The sequence below is a fragment of the Empidonax traillii genome, unplaced genomic scaffold (genome assembly GCF_003031625.1).
Source record: "Empidonax traillii isolate 1590-97213 ecotype Southwest subspecies unplaced genomic scaffold, ASM303162v1 scaffold54:size2178333, whole genome shotgun sequence".
Lineage (NCBI taxonomy): Eukaryota > Metazoa > Chordata > Aves > Passeriformes > Tyrannidae > Empidonax > Empidonax traillii.
The window spans coordinates 1,211,320-1,229,677 of NW_020955247.1; the positions used below are offsets into that span (position 1 = coordinate 1,211,320).

General features: G+C 36.8%; 1 protein-coding gene across 1 annotated transcript in view; it reads left to right on the forward strand.

The window, feature by feature from the left end:
* The window catches only part of PRDM6 (PR/SET domain 6), a 67,583-nt gene extending 50,146 nt beyond the window's left edge, over positions 1–17,437 (forward strand). Inside the window, exons 3-6 of the mRNA XM_027879362.1 lie at positions 268–395; positions 3,931–4,055; positions 7,216–7,558; positions 17,257–17,437. Of these exons, the coding sequence (XP_027735163.1) occupies positions 268–395; positions 3,931–4,055; positions 7,216–7,558; positions 17,257–17,437 (777 nt within the window). The remainder of the gene's footprint in view (positions 1–267; positions 396–3,930; positions 4,056–7,215; positions 7,559–17,256) is intronic.
* Positions 17,438–18,358: the final 921 nt, after the last annotated feature.

The following is an 18,358-nucleotide window of genomic DNA, read 5'->3' on the forward strand; positions in this document are numbered from 1 at the left end:
GTTAAATATTCTTTGAGAAACATGGTTACATCTCTGAGACACTAGAAATATGTTTAATACGAAAAGATTGGCTTGATAAAAGAAATATGATAAACTTGCATCCCCTAAAATACTTTTCTGCTGTTCCATTTAGATTTCTGAAAGTATCAGTACACAATGACAAACTTTGTGGCAAGACATTCCTGGAAAAGGCTCAGAGAGACAAAGCAGTGAAAATGATTGCTGATTATTTGTTCTAACTACTTGACCTTGTGACATCTCCCCCAGATATATGACCAAGATGGGACACTGCAGCACTTTATCGATGGTGGAGAACCCAGTAAGTCAAGCTGGATGAGGTATATCCGATGTGCGAGGCACTGTGGAGAGCAGAACTTAACAGTGGTTCAGTACAGGTAAAGTGTTTTCTGATTTACTCAATGATACAAAGTTTTAGTGGAAGGTCAGGCTGTAACTGTCACCAGTCCTTTTACCTTTGATTGCAAAGACAGGAGCAGAAATATGGATATGGTCATTTGGGGCGATAATAAAAAGCTGCAGCATGAAGCCCTTGGGAGCCTGAGGAGCCCTGTGTCACTGTGTGACCACTATGCCAGATCGAGCCCTCTTTTTTGAATGATCTGATCAGAAGCAGGCCAACACCAGCAGTCGTCCACCTTTAATAGAGTTGTTCAACTTCTGTGTTGAACACACCTGCTAGCCAACAGTGCTAGTGCTTGTATCTCTTACGTTGCTGACTGGAGGAAGTCAAAATGCAAAGAAAAATGTAAAGAAATTATGATGTATTTTACTTTGTACTTGCAGACAGACCCAGAGAACCCAGACAACACATTACATAAATACATGATCTCAGCTATAAACAAACCTTTTGCCTCAGAATTAGAAGCAACCGCTTGGCCTTATTAAATGTGGCAGGAAACACATCAAAGAATACCCCAGGTTTGCCAGTTGCAGTGAACAATCCTGATTTTAAAAAACAGAGTTTCTTTTATTTAGGAAGAATCTTAAACTTATTTAAAGTACCTTTAAAATTAAAAATAAAACATACAAAAAGAAATCCAAAATGAAATATATAAAGCTTGATTATACCATAGGGTTCCAATTTAACAATAGTGAAATCGTTCAATTGCATTTTCAGATTTTTTATTCTCTATCCATTTGACTAAATAATACCACAGTTAAAAGAATAACAATCCTATTTATACATTACAAATCTTTTATTACAGACTTAAGTATCTGCTATCTATAGCTAAAATACCATAGGATTTTAAATAAACATACTGGATAATGAATAAAGATTGCTGTGATGAAAGAGTATTTTTGTGGGTATCTTGTGGACTATTTCTCAATGTGGTGATGTGTGAGTGCACATATATACATAAAAATAAGAAAAAAATATATACGTATATATAGACGACAAACCTAAATGAAAAGTGAGCATGAGAAAGTCATTACACATCTGTCAATATTAAGTGGATTTTACAACTCTCCTTTCATGATGGAGTTTTTACTTAGAGTTCCCCCTGTTGATCTGTTTTCTATTACTTCAGATCTTTATAAAATGAACTACAAAAACACAATTTAAAAAACTGGCATCCATCACCAGTGACTGCATCCAAGTGTAAGAAAATAGAAAAGTTGGACACTGAAAAACCAGCCTAATTTTTATTGTACATGGACGTCTTCCTCACAGAAAGTCAGCTGGTTTAAATTCATTCTGTTATGATTTGTAATATCTAAATGGAATTTTCTTCAAAGTGCTCTTGATTGATTGACCCTTAGCTGAACGTTTTGTTTTTATTTTGAGGCTGACAATAATGTTTGTTGGCATGTGTTCTGCTTCAACTGCGTTGGGACGCCATGAAGCTATCTTTATGAGTCATCCAACCACAATACTAAATACATGTCAGCAAAGGAAATATTATCCGAAAAGGGAAAAATCCCTTTGATGTACTTCAGCATGCAGAGATTTCTGCGAGTTTTGGAAGCTCTGCACACTTGTAAGGGACGGTGTACACTTACACATTTTTTTTCCCTGCCTACTCCAAGCCTCACAGACCACCCATTGCTCAAAAACAGTTCTGGTCTTTCAGCGGCAAAGTGTGTCATTTGGTTTTAGCACATTCATTTGCTGGGCTGCTGTGTTTATCTTAAGGGAAGCCAAACTGAGAGATGAAATGTTACAAGGGTGAAGTACAAAGTAGACTCAATTTTTCTCAAGTTAAGAGATGCTGGTAATTTATAGCATGGCTTCAATTTTCATTTTTATGTAACAGTGGAAAAAATTAACTAAATGCGTAGCTCCGGGAAGAAAGAGAGGGAGAAGAAGAGGAGGAGGAGGAGAAGGAGGAGGGAAGGAGAAGGGGAGACACAAAGGGGAGAGTTTTTGTCAGATATTCATAGAAGGCCAAGAAAACCATTCTGCTTAGCTAGCAGTGCCCTCCTGAGACAGGGTGGCAGTAAGCGAGGAAAATAACAAGATAAATGAAATTTTTGCAGCTGCTAGTAAAATATTGAGAATCTGCACTTTTTTATTGATCTTTATGATCCTGTTGCCAAGAGCCACTTTGCGGTGACAAAATATGTTGACAAGTGCATATCTCACTGCCATGAAAAATGTGGTAGAAGATTCTCCTTATGTCTGCAGTGTTATACAAGGAACAAATTGCATTGCTACAGCCAATTCTTTATAGAAGGTCTAAATTTAAGGCCTACCAACCCTAAACACTTTTATCTTGAACTTCAGAATAATGTTTGTAGCAATTCTTCACTCAGAAAACTGGTTGAGGCCTAACAATTTTTTTTTTTTTTTTTCTGGTCTGTAGATGTTTTTCTGCCTTACATAAGCTGTTATAAAAAATGGTCATTTCTTGGTACTTTGACTGTATCATTTTGGTATGTAATCCTTCAGCAAGAGTGGACTGCTCTTCTTGTATATATTGAATTTCTATCCATCTCACAGAAGTGTGTTTTACTGTTCCATGTGAAGCACGAGGGAAAAGCCACTGCAAACTGATAACATTTCTGTTTTATCTTATGCCTGATTCTAATCTTACACAGTTTTTACTACCATGTAAATCTGTTAACTGTAGAAATATTACTCTGAAGCTATTTACATCAGTGCAAGATTAGAATAAGGCTCTTGTTTTTATGCTAAAGACACTAGGATTTTTCCCTTTTTTTCCCCATCTGTTCCCACTTCAATGGTCTAGAAATACCCACAGTCTTTTATCACAGGAACAGTATGATATCACACTTATGGTAACACTAATTTATACTTACTGAAGGATCATTGACGTTGCCCTCACATTCCATATATGGGAAAATTTTATGATTGAATTTTCTGATTAACCCAAATTTTTTATTTCCCCTAAACCAAAGCCTATTTTTCTCAACAATCCAAGATCTCTTTTTTGGTGGTGTATTGCTGTAATGAAAGGTCACTTCACACTACTTCAAACCTCTTGCTGAAAGAACTTATTCACATAAAAGAGCTGTTGTCCATATCTAACTTTAGCATAGATGACAAATGCTAAGCTGTTTAAATGGCTGTATTTGCTGAACTGTGTGCACCACTCTGATGCCTATAATGCATAAAAAAATATACTTTTTCTAAAATCACTTTGAAAAAAATCACTTTGACATCGCAAGAAAATACCTGTATTTTCTTAAAATCTTGGTCCTTCTAAAATCTCACTGATTAACATATGCTTGGTACAAAGTGCCTGTGAGATCTTTTTTAGCCTGTGCAACGGCAATAAAATCCTTCTCTATTACAGATTTGCTTTTAAAATAAACAGTAACTTATTCATTTAGTTATCTGCAGAAATGCTTCCAAAGAAATGAATTTTTACTATAACACTGTGTATGATAACAGAAGAATACTCTATTCCAAAATCAGGTATTTTTTTTTCTTTTTCTCTTGATTAGGTCCAATATATTCTACCGGGCTTGTATAGATATTCCCAGGGGCACTGAGCTGTTGGTGTGGTACAATGATAGTTACACATCTTTCTTTGGAATCCCTCTCCAGTGCATTGCACAAGATGAAAATTGTAAGTTCTTCCTTGTATTTTTACCACGATAAGCCATAATTCCTGTTTCATGCCTGATCAGGTATATTTCTAGAGTGTTTTAGAGGGTGGCCCATCCCTGGAAGTGTTCAAGGCCAGTCTGGATGGGGCTTTGAGCAACCTGGTCTAGTGGGAGGTGCCCCTGCCCTCAGCAAGGGAGTTGATGATCTTTAAGGTCCCTTCCAACCCAGAGCACTGTATGATTCCTTGATTCTCTGATTCTGTGATGTTAAATGAAAGCAGTTGTACATTTAAAGTAAGCTGATACACTTAAGCTGTGCAAAATTATGGTATGAATCACCCTTCCACAGAAGGGATTAACTCCTACTGTATTGTTAATCGATTTGCTTGGTTCTCTCCATTGTTACTAGACTTATCACAAGACACTCTCTTCCCAAAACAGTAATACATTGCAGGCCCAGAGGGCCTCTCTTAGTGATTCTTTGTTCTATTACCACTGAACATGTTGAGAAAAGCTTTGACTGACTAATTGTAGAGTTTAGATCCTTGTAGTTAGATGCAAAAAACTGCTTCTCTAAATACAAGTTGAGTGCAAGTAAACAGAAACAACGAACATTCCATCCTGCCAATCCCCATTTCCAACCATTCTTCTACCTCTTCTCAATATTTTATTTTTTGTTCACAAGGAGCCCTCACAAAACTAATCATACAGTTTATAACACAGACCTGATCTAGTGCTAGACACATTCGTCTGTAATGGGAATGGGTGTTCCAGACACTCTGTTCAGTTTTACTGCTTGTGTGTGGAACTTGATTAGAGCTTGCATCCATTTTGACAGCTGTGTGTGTCTATGTGGTAGAAGAAACCAATAATAGGTGCCTGATTGACTTTGGTCTAAAGTAACCCTGTGACTACCCACTCTTAATCAATTATATATCAGATGTATATTTTTGATCAAGTACTTGGATACTTAAACAGGATGAACTGCAAGGATGAACTGGTGTCTTGTAGCAACTTAAATACTGAACATCCAGCAATAAAACAGCAAGATATCAGAGATTAAACTGTCAAAAATAAACATCTTTCTTCATCTTGAGTTTTCAAATCTCTTGGGCTTGAGAAAAGTTTAAAAGAAATTTAGTTACTGGCAGTAATATTTGCTGATAAAACTCATGCTCTGCGGTGTACAATACAGAAATATTATTTTTTCTTTCATGAGCTGAAGCCTACAAAAACTTTATTTGAAAAGAAAAACATTATGGCTAAAAGCTCTAAATATTACCAGTTGCGATTTTGCTGAGAGAGAAACCAGTTTCATCCCCAGAGACACTAACATGAGTAGATGAAATTAATCTCTGACCATGCAGCCAGCTGCACATGACTTAAGTGCCATTTAAACTCTCAGAGTACACCTTCTGCTTATCTTCTGCTCAGGGGGTATATTCACCTGCACAAACTCTCCTTAGGTCTGATCAGGCACCCTGATCTTATTGCTTCTGTGGACTTTCATGAATACAATTAAAAGAAAAGGAAAAAAAAAATGATCTGCTTCTTGAGAATGTGTTGGGGCAAAATGGAAGTATACAAATTGCTCCCTGTACAGCAGACACATAGAAGATGTATTATATATTTGGAAACTAGTAATAGACAGCCCCACAGATGTAACTCTACTTAGAAATTAGGTTCTCAGATACTTCAAAAAAGAAGAGATTAGGAAGGACCTCAAGTGACATAAACTAAATAGCTTGTCATATTATAAAATTGGAGTCATTATGATTGCTGGAAGAAATTAGAATATAACTCTATGTAACTGGCATGATTTAAGATATTACAAAATCTAAGTAGTTTGTGTCACATTTTCATTGTGTCTTAAATAATGTTGGATAATTCCAGCTCACAATTGAAATTTGATTCTCATATTTTCTCTTAGAGATCTATCATCATGACTAACTGAAACCAAGTTGTAGTTTTTAGTCAACAGTTTAGTACATGCTATGGACCTAGTTATAGCTAGAAACATTTTGTGACAGTAACTAAATAACATAAATGGGCATATATGTATCAAACATATTTAGTTTAAAAATTTACATCAAAATTTTATCTCCTGAGAGTGAGTGGGCCAAAATTAGAAAGCATTAGAAGTTACGTGACCCAGACGGCCTAAATTATGTTTATTTTTGCATTGGGGTACAAGCATTTGCTAGCTGACTACTTTTCCACAGGATCCTTACTTCATTCATTGAATGACCTCCATGGGACTCAAGGATTAAGGCAGCTATTCAACTTTCTTCTACATGCTTAGCCTCTTGCTTTCCTCATCATGCAACATTCAGATTCAGCACTAAATAATTTCTTTGTGCATTTGTTGCTGAAATATCTGAATGCCTCATAAACCATAGTTAATTGATGATCACAAGACTTTCATGGTACTGGAAATGTTTTTTTTACCTATTTCGTGCGTAGGAAATTGATGCACAAAGATATCTCTGCCTGTACTTCGTGTTGTCTCATGATGACCTACCTGCTCTAAATAACATGAGACATGGTGAAGTCACTGGCTTCTTACTGTATTGGCAGTGGGACTATTTGTGACAAGTAATAGTATAATTAGAGGCTGCCCTTTAAAAGGATAAGTATAATAATTTAAAATATCAATAAATTATTATTGTTCATAATTTTTACTGATAAATAATTGAGAAGATGGTAAGTATAATAATTAATATTGCTGCAGTAGATATTTAAACCCTATTGTATTTCAAGGCACGTGCAACCAAGAATTATTTTCCCCATGCTCTCAAAATTCATGCTTGTCCGCAATATAGCAGTCAGACATGCTGACTGCAATATACAGAGTCAGGGTGTCACAAGTGCAGCAACATTTTCTTTCAGATGACAATCCCATTGTGTAATAAATGTATATCACAGTCAGGCTTCTCTCGCTCCTTTCAGTCTCAGACACTCCTTTGCATGAATTTTCATTTCAGTGTCACAGAATCAGAACCAACCTTTCATATTCAAACCTTTTTTTTTTTTTTCCTTTCTGTGCATTATTAAAATAAAATTGTTTAATTGTGGTGTCAAGAAAATGGATGTTGATATTTTTTTTGGTCTCTCTCAAAACTGTGTTAGTATTAAAAAGGCATAAAAATGATCTTATTTACTTTTCTTCTTTTCTCCCAGTGAATGTCCCTTCGACTGTAATGGAGGCCATGTCCAGACAAGACACCCTACAGCCATTTAATAAAAGTAGTAAACTATCCCCTACCACTCCACAGCGATCCATAGTATTTCCGCAGACTCCATGTAGCAGAAATTTTTCTCTCCTGGATAAGTCTGGGTCCATCGAGTCAGGATTTAACCAGATCAGTGTCAAAAACCAACGAGTTCTTGCAAGCCCAACTTCAACAAGCCAACTAAATTCTGAGTTCAGTGACTGGCATCTTTGGAAATGTGGGCAATGCTTTAAGACTTTCACCCAGCGGATCCTCTTACAGATGCATGTGTGCACGCAGAACCCTGACAGGTAAAGCCCAGGCTTTCTTTATTTCTGTATCTACTGATAGCCAGATCCAGTGCTTTCTTCTTTTATCAAGCTGTTATCATTTTCAAAACCAAGCCATTATTACGAGGACTCCATATGACATAATTCATCTGTAGCTCTGTCTTCGAAGTAAGCTGATAAAAGGTATTGCTTGACTTCACTATTTGTAAAAACATTTGGTGCCTAAATGTGCAGATAAAAGGAAATAGCTAAGGATATAATCTTGTTTTCAGAATGGTTTGGTACATCTGATGGAGGCAACAGAACAGAATGAAAATTTATGAATATCATAGATGGAAAAAATGAGGTCAAGATAATTAAAAGTCTCTCTGTCTTCCAAAGATAATCTAACTTGCTGCTCAGTGGCTGTCACAGTCATTTCAGGGTTCACCTATAGTGTGCAATGTGTATGAACTTAATTAAGTACTAAGAGGTAATGAATTGGAATTTTTTGCTTAGTACTATTTTTCTTCATAGCATGCAAACCCATAAATCGTATAAAGCTGTCAAAAGGAAATACCTACTCCACTAGTGATGTGGAGGAAAACAGATGCCACTTATTCAATAAACTAATATCCACACAGAAGAAAAATGTTGACTAGATACCTCAGAGTCAAAGTTGGTTTGAAAGTTTGTCAATACAGAATTTTATGGCTGTGAACTGAGGATGAAATTTAGCTGAACAAGTGAATTAAAATTTCAGGTACTCTGACCGGTGGCACAGTAAATATAATGGAACCATTATTTATGAATCAAAGCTGGTTTATTTGACAATTTTGATACCTGGCAGGACAAAAGACAAAAATCAAATTAATTCAATAAAAAAGGCTGCCTGTGTTTTGTGTCTTCTTCAGCTATGAAGATTTGAACAGAACAGCTAAATCTCCAGAAGGTTGTTCTAAATGTAGCATTTAATTATGAATTACAGTTAACAAAAGTACTACCAAAAATAGCAAAGAGTGAGTCTGTGCATGTGTTTGTATGCATGTCTGTGTCTCTCTGTATATGTGGTTATCTAAGTGTACACATATGCTTATGTGATTCTTGGGTGTGAAGGTACTAGACAATAAATCCATTTTTCTGCAAGAAATGTAAAGCATGGGCAAAGATTCCATTGCAAATCTTCATAAAAATAAAGAATTGATAATACTGTAAATGCATACAAGCCTTTTCAACATTTTCTGAATTTTATGCTGGCCTTAGCAGCAACAAATGCCCTTCTGAGGACTTGGCTAGAGCTGTGGGACACAACTACTAATTTAAGTGTCACAGTGTAGAATATCTGTCTCAAAAGGCATGAACTCTCACGTTTCCAGTGTTACATCCTAAGCATAAAACGGTGCAATCGTCTAGAAGAGTCTAGAGTCTAGAAAAGGAGTGGATGAGGCTTTTCACATATTTTTTCAGTGATTCATACAATTAGGTGTGACACCTAGATTTCATCCTTTCCTTTACTTGAGCCTCTGTCTTCCTTTATGAGGAAAGAAATTGCAGATAATAGTTAATTAAAAAAGAGTCTCACTTAAAGGGACTGTTCTTCATTTTAAGTGCCAACTAAATACTCAATCTGCCAGAGAAAGAAAATGAGGATAATTTTGTCTTACTATTAGATGTTTCATCTTGGAGATGAGAGATCTTGGAGGTGAGAGATTTAATTTTTTGAATGAATTTTATTTATTTTTATTTATTTTCTCCTAAATATCTTGTGTCAAATAGTGTCTGAAACACACACTGCATTTCAGGTCTTCCCTCGTAGAAGGGAACCTTGTCATTAGTAGGGTACAGATTCATGATATCTTACCATTTAGTCTCTCCCGTGCCTTCAAAAGAAAGTGTGAAACATTTTAGTTCAGAATGTCCCAGAGCATAATAGGAACATTATCTTGCTATGTTTAAAGTTACTGTAATTCATGCTATGTTTGAAATTACCAGAATAACAGTTACTGCAGATCATAACTGCCCTAGAACCAGGGATCTCATATCCGTGGCTAAATTGTTACAGGTTGAGTTTACATACAGACAGCTTTTTGTCTTTTAACAGAGATCAATAAATCACTTATTTAGGGATACTACATCTAGAAAAAATTGTCTTAGGTTTCTTAAATATATTCCATTCCTCTAGATGAAAACTTCCTTAAGAATTGCACAAAATTTCCAGGAGACAAGAAAGTAAGGTATGATTTGTAAAAGAATACCTGCTTGCCAGCCTGAAGTACTGGATGCAACTCTCTGGTTTGTATTTTCTCAAGGGTATCTGCAGCACCTCTCCAGCTGATAAACAGCTCCCCATTTATTGTCATCAATTTGTGAGCACACCAGTCGCTGCATGTTTGATGTGACTGAAGCAGCAGGGCCTGTCATCTCTAGGAAGTAACTTTAGACTATCTGTTCTGTTTTGGTATTTGTTCTTCAAAAATGCTGATTACCTACAGCATGAGGTGCAGAGAAAACATCTTTGAATCTATACAGGAATCCAATTCATGGTCTGAAATTTGAGGAAAGCAGATTGCTTGAGAATCCAAATAAAGATATTACAAGTGAGTTTCAGAAAGAATCTGAATGAGAGTAGACATAAAATGAGCCATAATATTCCTAATTCAACTAGGCAGTAAGAAATAAATGGTCCTATTTAACAGGTAGATAATATAATAAATAAAAATAATTTTAAAATATTATTAATCCAAAATAGGGGGAAATATTAAAATCATTTGCTGTGTTCTCTGTTTTAGCTTAAGATTAGGATTTTAATTTAAACCAACTTTAAAATTTTACTGGTTTACTTTTATTTAACTTCTCACTTTCCACATAGATTTTTTTAGCTTGTTATATTTTTTAGGGCTTGTCTTTGAACTTAATGGTAATAGGGGTTGCAGTGGATGTGGGAGGTGGAGATTTAAATCCATCAGGTCTTGAATTCGGGGACTTTCTGAGCCTTTGGGATTTTTTTAAGCCTTGACTAGACAGAAGCACTTTGAGAAACTATTTCTTGAAGACGAAGTCAGAAATCTGTTTTCATGGAGATTTTGTTGTTGTTGTTTTATGTTTTGGTTTGTTTGGTTTTATTTATTTATTTATTTATTTCCTCCCTTCTGCTGCAACAATCCTGTTTGGGGGGTTCAAAAAAGGGGTAATCAAAACTCTTTATCATAGTGAATAATACTTAGAGCAATTGTTTTTTTGTTACTTTTTTAACAGCAACCACTTTTCTGATAATGATGCAATCTTTTTTAACAACACGGCTCTTCCATACTGTGATCACCAGATTCAGAACACACTGGTGTTGAGGGAAGGCAGATGGCTGCAGTTCCCAAGAGCTTTCTGAGGCACATTTTCATTTGTAAAATGTACATCTGTGTGGTATATATTTTTATTGATTGCCATGTATTCAAGCTGATAATTTGAGGGAAAGCCCACTCTCATAGTGTGTTCATGGCTGGTAGATTATGGCTGTGATCTGGCACTCACAATTCTTGTTTACTAAAAAGGTAACACTTATGTTTTGCTGTAGCAACTCAATGTTAAAAGGGTTTTTTGAGGGCTTGTTTATTTCTTTAGTTTTTTGTTTGGTTGGTTGGTTGGTTTTTGTTTGGTTTTTCATGTGGGGGTTTTTGTCTGTTTGTTTGTTTGTTTGTTTGTTTTTAACAGGAACTTGACATTACTGATTTAATAGTCTTTTTCGCTAAGATTGTGGCTCAGTCCATTTTGTGTTTATATTTTTCTTTATAGGTTCTGCGCCTTTGACCTTGGTGTTCTACCGAGAAGTCCAATAATTAATTTGAACATCTCCAAAACAGACTTACAAAAAAATAAATACTGTGAGCAAGCATTGCCTCTCTCTGTTGATTGAGTATTGCTCAATTGAAGTAAACTTTGTGCTAAATTTAATGCTTGTTCTTGCATAATTTTTTCATAAAGGTTTGCAAACTCCCAGTACTCAAAGCTAATAACAATAGTGGGTGTACAGAGCATCAGCTCTCCCTGACAGCTTCACATGTTTGCAAATGCTTCAAGTGCGCCGCCTTTCTGCTTTAGCTAGTTTCTTCACAAACATTTGTAACTGAGCAACAAGAGCTCCCAGCGGGTCCAGCTCTGCCGTCCCTGCTGCTGTTTGGTGCCTGAGGTGCTCGGGAAGCAGCTGTGCTGACTAAGGGGAAAACCAAGACAGCAGGGGATGTGGAGTCTAGGGAAGGTAGCCCACCCATGGCCCCACTGATGCTAGGGATGTTTCTGTGTGCAAGTTGGCAGTATTCTGAGGTGTCACTTTGTTCTCCTGCTGTAGTTCAACTTGCTTGAAGAAGGCATTCCTCAAAAATAGCTTTCTGTGAGAATAACTGTGACCTAACTCTGCTGAGTGCAGCTGTGCTCTTAATGCTGTGTGTTGTACCAAGGCATGGTCTGAAAGCTGGTGTTGGCCTTGTTTCCACATGGCCTGCTTTTGTTTTTTTTGCAGAGGCTGTGGTGTTGTAGCCTTTCCCCTATTACATTGTGAAACCTGTCCCGAGATCAATGGAGTCCTGTGTCCCATGCCTTGAGACGCTGAGATCGATCATCACTCCTAAGCTCAGGAATAATGCTTCCCAGCAGAGGGGAAGTCAGGCAGAACCACCAGAAGTCCTGAATGGATGAACAGGCAGCTATGTGATTAATTCAAAGATAAAAGTGAAGCCCTCAGAGAGGATGGAACCAAAGACAGGTAGTGTTTGAGATATACAGTTGGATTGTCCAAGCAGTCAGCAATCAGTTTAAGAAAGCTGAACCCTTCAGTGTGGGCAGGGACATGAAGAGCAACAAAGGCTTCTGTAGTTACGTTGGTGGTAAAGGCAAGATTAGGAAAAATGTGGGGCCTCTCTGGGATGAAGCAGGAGGCCTGGTGACCTGTGACATGAAGAAGGTTGAGGTAGTCAATAACTTTTTTTGCCTGTCTTCACTGGGAATGATTCCATCACAACACCCATGTCACAGAAGGCAAAGAAAGGGACTGGGAAAATGAAGAACTGACAGCTGTAGAAGGAGATCAGGTTGGAGGCCATCTAAGTAGCTTGAAGGTGCACAACCTTAGAGGACCTGATGAGATGCATGTATGGGTCCTGAGGAACTGGTAGATGAGGTGGCTAAGTCATTACCATGGTAAAGTCACTATCTATCATATTTGAGAGGTTGTGGTAGTCTGGTGAAGTTCTCACCGTCTGGAAAAGGGGAAACATAACCTTCACTGTAAGAAAGGAAGACCTGGAGAACTATAGGCCAGCCAGTCTCACCTTGGTACCTGTCAAAAATGTGGAGCAGATCCTTCAGGCAACTGTATTAAAGGACAGGGAAAATAAGGAGGTGGCTGATGACAGCCACCATCAAGAGCTTCAGTAATAGTCCAACTCTGAAATTTCCAACATAAGAAGAACGTGGATCTGCTGGAGACACTCATGAGAAGAATCCTAAAGATGATCAGAGGGATGAAGACAGGCTGAGAGAGTTCAGTTTTTTCAGCCTGGAGAAGAGAAATGTTCAGGGACACCATATAGCAGCCTTCCAGTACCTATAGGGGCCTGCAAGAAAAAGAGAGAGAGATTTTTTACGAGGGCATGTAATGATGGAAGAAGGGATAATGGATTTAAACTGAAAAAAGGTTAATTTGGATTGGATGTAAGAAAGAAATTCGTTACTTGAGGGTGGTGAAACACTGAAACAGTTTGCCCAGAGAAGCTGTGGATGTCCCATCTTGAGAAGTTATCAAGGCAAGGTTGGATGGGGCTTTCAGTGGAAGGTGTTCCTGCCCATAGCACAGGGGCTGAAACTAGGTGATCTTTAAGGTCTCTTCCAACACAAATCATTCTAGAATCAAGTTGGTTTTTTAGTTCTTAGTCTTAATTCTTAGTCCTCAATAAGGAGAAAAGCACTTTCAACCACATGCCAGTCTCTCTTCTTTCTGCTGGTGCTTTTCCAGCTGTTTCTAAAGGAAAAGAATTACAGTACTGTAAGTAACTCCTTGCTCTGGAAGTGTTTCAATTATAGAGTTACAAGTATTCAGGAACTCACTATTACTTTTGCTAAACAAAAATCTAAAAAGCATCAATCTCAATGTACAGTTGTCTGTCAGTAGCTGTTCCAGGTGCATAGATATGGGTTTTTCTTTTCTTCTCTATTAATACACTTTGTGCGTGTTAAGGGTTTTACATACCCTGCACAAAGCCTGAGCTTTGTTGAGGCTCAGTAAGCCTCACGTGGGAACACACATTTTTTACTGGTCCCATACATGATTCAGTTTCACCCAGAAAAAAAAAATCAGCTACAAATGTGATAAAATTGTAAGATAGGAAAACATATCACTGAGGAGCAAAATCATTCAATCTATTGTCTAGATTAGAGAGTAAAATTTATTCCTTAGTGTTTTCATTTTGTAAATGTGACTTGGAAAACTTGGGAAAGCTCAAAGTACAAATAACTACAAAACCTGAAAACTACTACATTAGAGTTGCTCTCTGAATTTCACTTCAAATGGTCTGTGTTCCTACTGTGGGCCACCATATAGTCAGAGACTGTAGAATTAGAGTCTCTAGAAAAAGCTGGATTCTATCTTTCAGCAAAACTAGATAGCTGATCAGTGATGCAGGGGATTAATGACAACAGTGTAATTCTTTCAACAGCAGAATTTACTTCTAGGTAAGTAGATTTCCTATCTTCAATCTCAAAAGGAAGGTGTTGAGCTAAAAAAATAAGTAGCTAGGTGATTAAAAAAAAACCTTAGAACTGCTTTTGGTGGCTGTCAGAACAACATTCTCATCTGCACATTGCTATATATCAGTTTAGCCCTTCTTAAATGTACCTTAAAATTACTATATGACAAGATTTTGATTCACAGGATACCCTGAAGCTCAGAAGGTGTGATAAGTTCTTGGTTATTTCAGTGGAAATTAGTTTTTCTGAGCTAGGAGTACATTCAGTCTAGCAGCAGATCTTTGAAAGTACAGCCTATGAAGACCAACATTTCTGTCACTGTGTCCCTTCTGTCTGCAAACCTCTGTTACAAAGAGGTCACCATCCTAATTCATTGTCCTGGTGCAGACCAAAGTGATGGCAGAAGACATAACTGCTACATCAAAGGCAGGCATGCTCTGCCCATGTCAATGTACTCACTGAACCGAACACTGCTCATGTTCAGTCCTTCTGCACCACTTTCATTTTTTTTGAAAACAACATATTGATTTTATTTTCTTCCAAGAAAAATTTCTGAGCACAGTAAAAATGGTTACCAGAGAACAAAATGATAACTTTTATACTCACTGAATGACTTTTTTTGCTCTTGGAAAAATAGTAGTATCCAAAAGTTGTCAAAAGTTGGCATACTTAAATATACATTCATACATATTAGAACATTTTTAAACTGTTACAGTATTTGAATGTATTTATCAGCTCTCTTTTTAAAATGAGCTTTCTCTAATATGTGTCATGTATGTAAGCTTTAAAAAAATTACTCATTTTAGTATTAATCAGAATCACCTGTGTATAAACTGAGACAGCATCCCCTACAAAGAGAAGGGTGACTTCTTTAATACTTTTTATCCCAAGATATGGATGAGTGGAAAAAATACAGTCAGAGTGATCTAACAATAGGTGGTTTCTTACGGGGCTTATTTTCTTGAGCATCAGCCAGTGAAATGTATTGAGTACTTTGTAAAGAAGCCATTTATTTTGAGCCAATATAGGGGGTGAACCCATATTGCTTGACATCACAACATTCAGTTACAACTGGTTTGGAATTTTGACTGTTTACAGACAAGTTATAGTGTGAATTTTCACTGCATGAAATTAATCACATTGACTGTTAAAAAAATAAAAGATTAATTGGTTTTATGTAGTCTTTCTTGTGGTAGCTGTTAAAAATAGATAACTGGAGGCTAATAGATGTTAATGGTCCGCTTCACTATTAAAAAAAAAAATCAATGTTTCTTGGATACAGAGAATATTATTGCATTATTTTGCTTATAAGTGTTTGATATGAAAGTATCCAAACAAGTAAATCTGCATTCAAAAAGTCACCTTTGTTTTACCAGCTTTTAAAATTTCATGCCAAATTTGAACAATATTCTCCATGCAAAATAACTTTGCACTTCAAGAAAGGAGAAAATTAGGCATGTTACTATTCGCCTTCCAATAAGAGAAACAGATAATCAGTTTTTATTAATTTTTTAATATATTATTTTACATGTATTTGTATATTTTTAAGGGCCATATTATCTAAGTTACCTTTCCACAGCTATTATATATTACTTTTAAACTTTTTGGAGAGTAGTTAGATTTTCAAATGCAAGTAATTAAAATAGTAAGCTATTGAGTTATTGATGAATACTGAGCTATTAATCAAGCTAAAAAATTCTACAATCAGGGTTCAGTGCTCTGAATCACTGTAAAATAATAGTATTTGTGTTCAGTGATGCAAGTAGCCACAATTAAGCAGTTCACTTGACAAATGAGATAGTTCACTTTATTTTGCACTTAATTGAATTGTACATGCTTGGTCACCATTGTCTCCTTCCCTTTACTTTTGGTTTCTAGCCATTTAAACATACACATTTATTAAAGAAAGAGTTATTAAGTTGAGTTGGCCATTGGCTCTGGAAATGCAGATATTAAGAGTAAAAATGCTGTGCAGGGTAAAAATCATTATTATCCCTCTAGAAAAAAAAAATCTTAATTTTTTTAAAAAAAAGTTGGATAAGCATTTAGGACTCTGCCACAAACTTAAAACAAATGTGAAATGGAAAAAGCCCCTCTGGGATGTTGATATTAAATCACTATTACCAAATAGAAATATATGGACATTGTTTCTTCACATTTTATTTTAGTTCCCATTTCAGCAGACCTGTCTCACATTACTGTCTTGTATCCTTTTCTTTCTGTGTCTGCAGTCTGCTTATTATGATTCCCAATTTGTAACATATCACTTAGTTTTGTTTATTTGTTTGTTTGTTATGTTTGCTTTTAAAAAACTGTGGCATTGAAAACCTAAGTCCTGTGTTTCCTTCCAAGATCCCAAAAAAAGGCATTTTTAATCTGGATGGGAGAAACATGTTAATAAAATGCAAATATTTTTCATAGAAGTAGGAAAATAGAAAGATAGTTGTAACATGGTGGTTACTTTTTCCAATGTCTCTTACTGAAGTGCGTGATCTCAAAATCGACTAGATTCCTCAAAGCAATTTAATTGTTTAATCTACTAGATTCCTCCAAGAGTTTAATTGGAAACAGCTACAGAATACAGGTAGAATGCAGGCGTAACAATGAGATATTTGTAGGTAAGACTATAGCTGAACCACCAGACGGGGTTTCATGAGACCCTTTCTTCCAAAGTGTGAAGATTTTTTTTTATGATTGAGGAGTACCATGCTGATTTTGAGACAATTAAGGCAGGCATCCCATGTGTAGTGCAGGGTCAGTAGCTTGCTGAATTATGTTTTGTGGAGCATGATGTCCCTGGACTCTCACGTGACACTTGTATAAGAATTTTACATTTGTTGAAGAGGTCATGAAGTTCTGGGTATGTTTCTCCCAAGAAGGACCCGGAGAAGTGCACCTGCAGTTCTCTTTGAAAGTTACTGGGAAGATCAAGTGTTCCCTTCCATATCGTTTCCTGAGCATGTCAACAAAAGGCACTGATGACGTGCTGTTTCTTTCTCCCACTGCAGGCCCTACCAGTGTGGTCACTGCTCCCAGTCTTTCTCCCAACCTTCAGAGCTGAGGAACCACGTAGTTACGCACTCCAGCGACAGGCCTTTCAAGTGTGGCTACTGCGGTCGTGCCTTTGCTGGTGCCACAACACTCAACAATCACATCCGGACACACACTGGGGAAAAGCCCTTCAAGTAAGTACTTGAAGCCAGCAGCCTTTGCCAGCTGAGATTAGAGAGGAAAATATATTGCTGCTGTTCAGTAGCATCCCCAGCTCTCGGCAGAGGTTTTCTTGAAAGCCAAGACTACCAGATAAAACAGTTAGTGGTGAAGCTAAAATCAGAACTAAAAGAGATTTGGTTTTGGGTTCCTTGACAGCCCTGAACAATTTTCCATTCTCTGATGAGATCGTGATAGTTTTAATTAAGTGGCAAGCTGCTGCCTGAGAACCACAGCTGAAAATACAGTGAAGACTGGGACAGGTCATGCTGTAAGAACATTAATACGATTCTTAGATGTCTATAGGCTGAGGCAGATGGAACTTCAAGTTAAAGCTAATTTGACTCTGGTTAAATATGGGGGAGAAATGTGCATCTTCTTTTAGTCACAGAATCACTGCATAGAAAATGCAACTCTGACTTGAGACATAAGTTTTGTAAGATTGTAATAGTAAATTGATAGTTCTCAGCTTTCCAAGATGTATAAAAAACCCCTAACCTGATCAAGACAGTTTTTAATTAAACATACTTTGCCTATTTCTGCAGTTTATGCTTACTGAAATTTAAGCTAAGCACACACCTGAGTCTCAGAAATTTTGCCCCTATGCTCACCTCCATCTACAGCACAGTTGATACTGGCTTATTTTACCTTGTTGTGCAAGACTCTGCCTACCTGACAGGAAGTGTTCTCCAAGACAGAAGAAATAGTTCCCATATTTGTGTCTTTTTCTTTGCTAAATTGACAGACCCAGATTGTACATATATAGTACCTGGAACAATCCCACTTGGGAAGAAAAATAATATATTAATATCAACATATAATGTATTGATATTATTTCTTTTGGAACCTGCCTGAATGTTCCTAGGAAGAATGGGAATAAGTGTAGAAGAGGGTGTACAT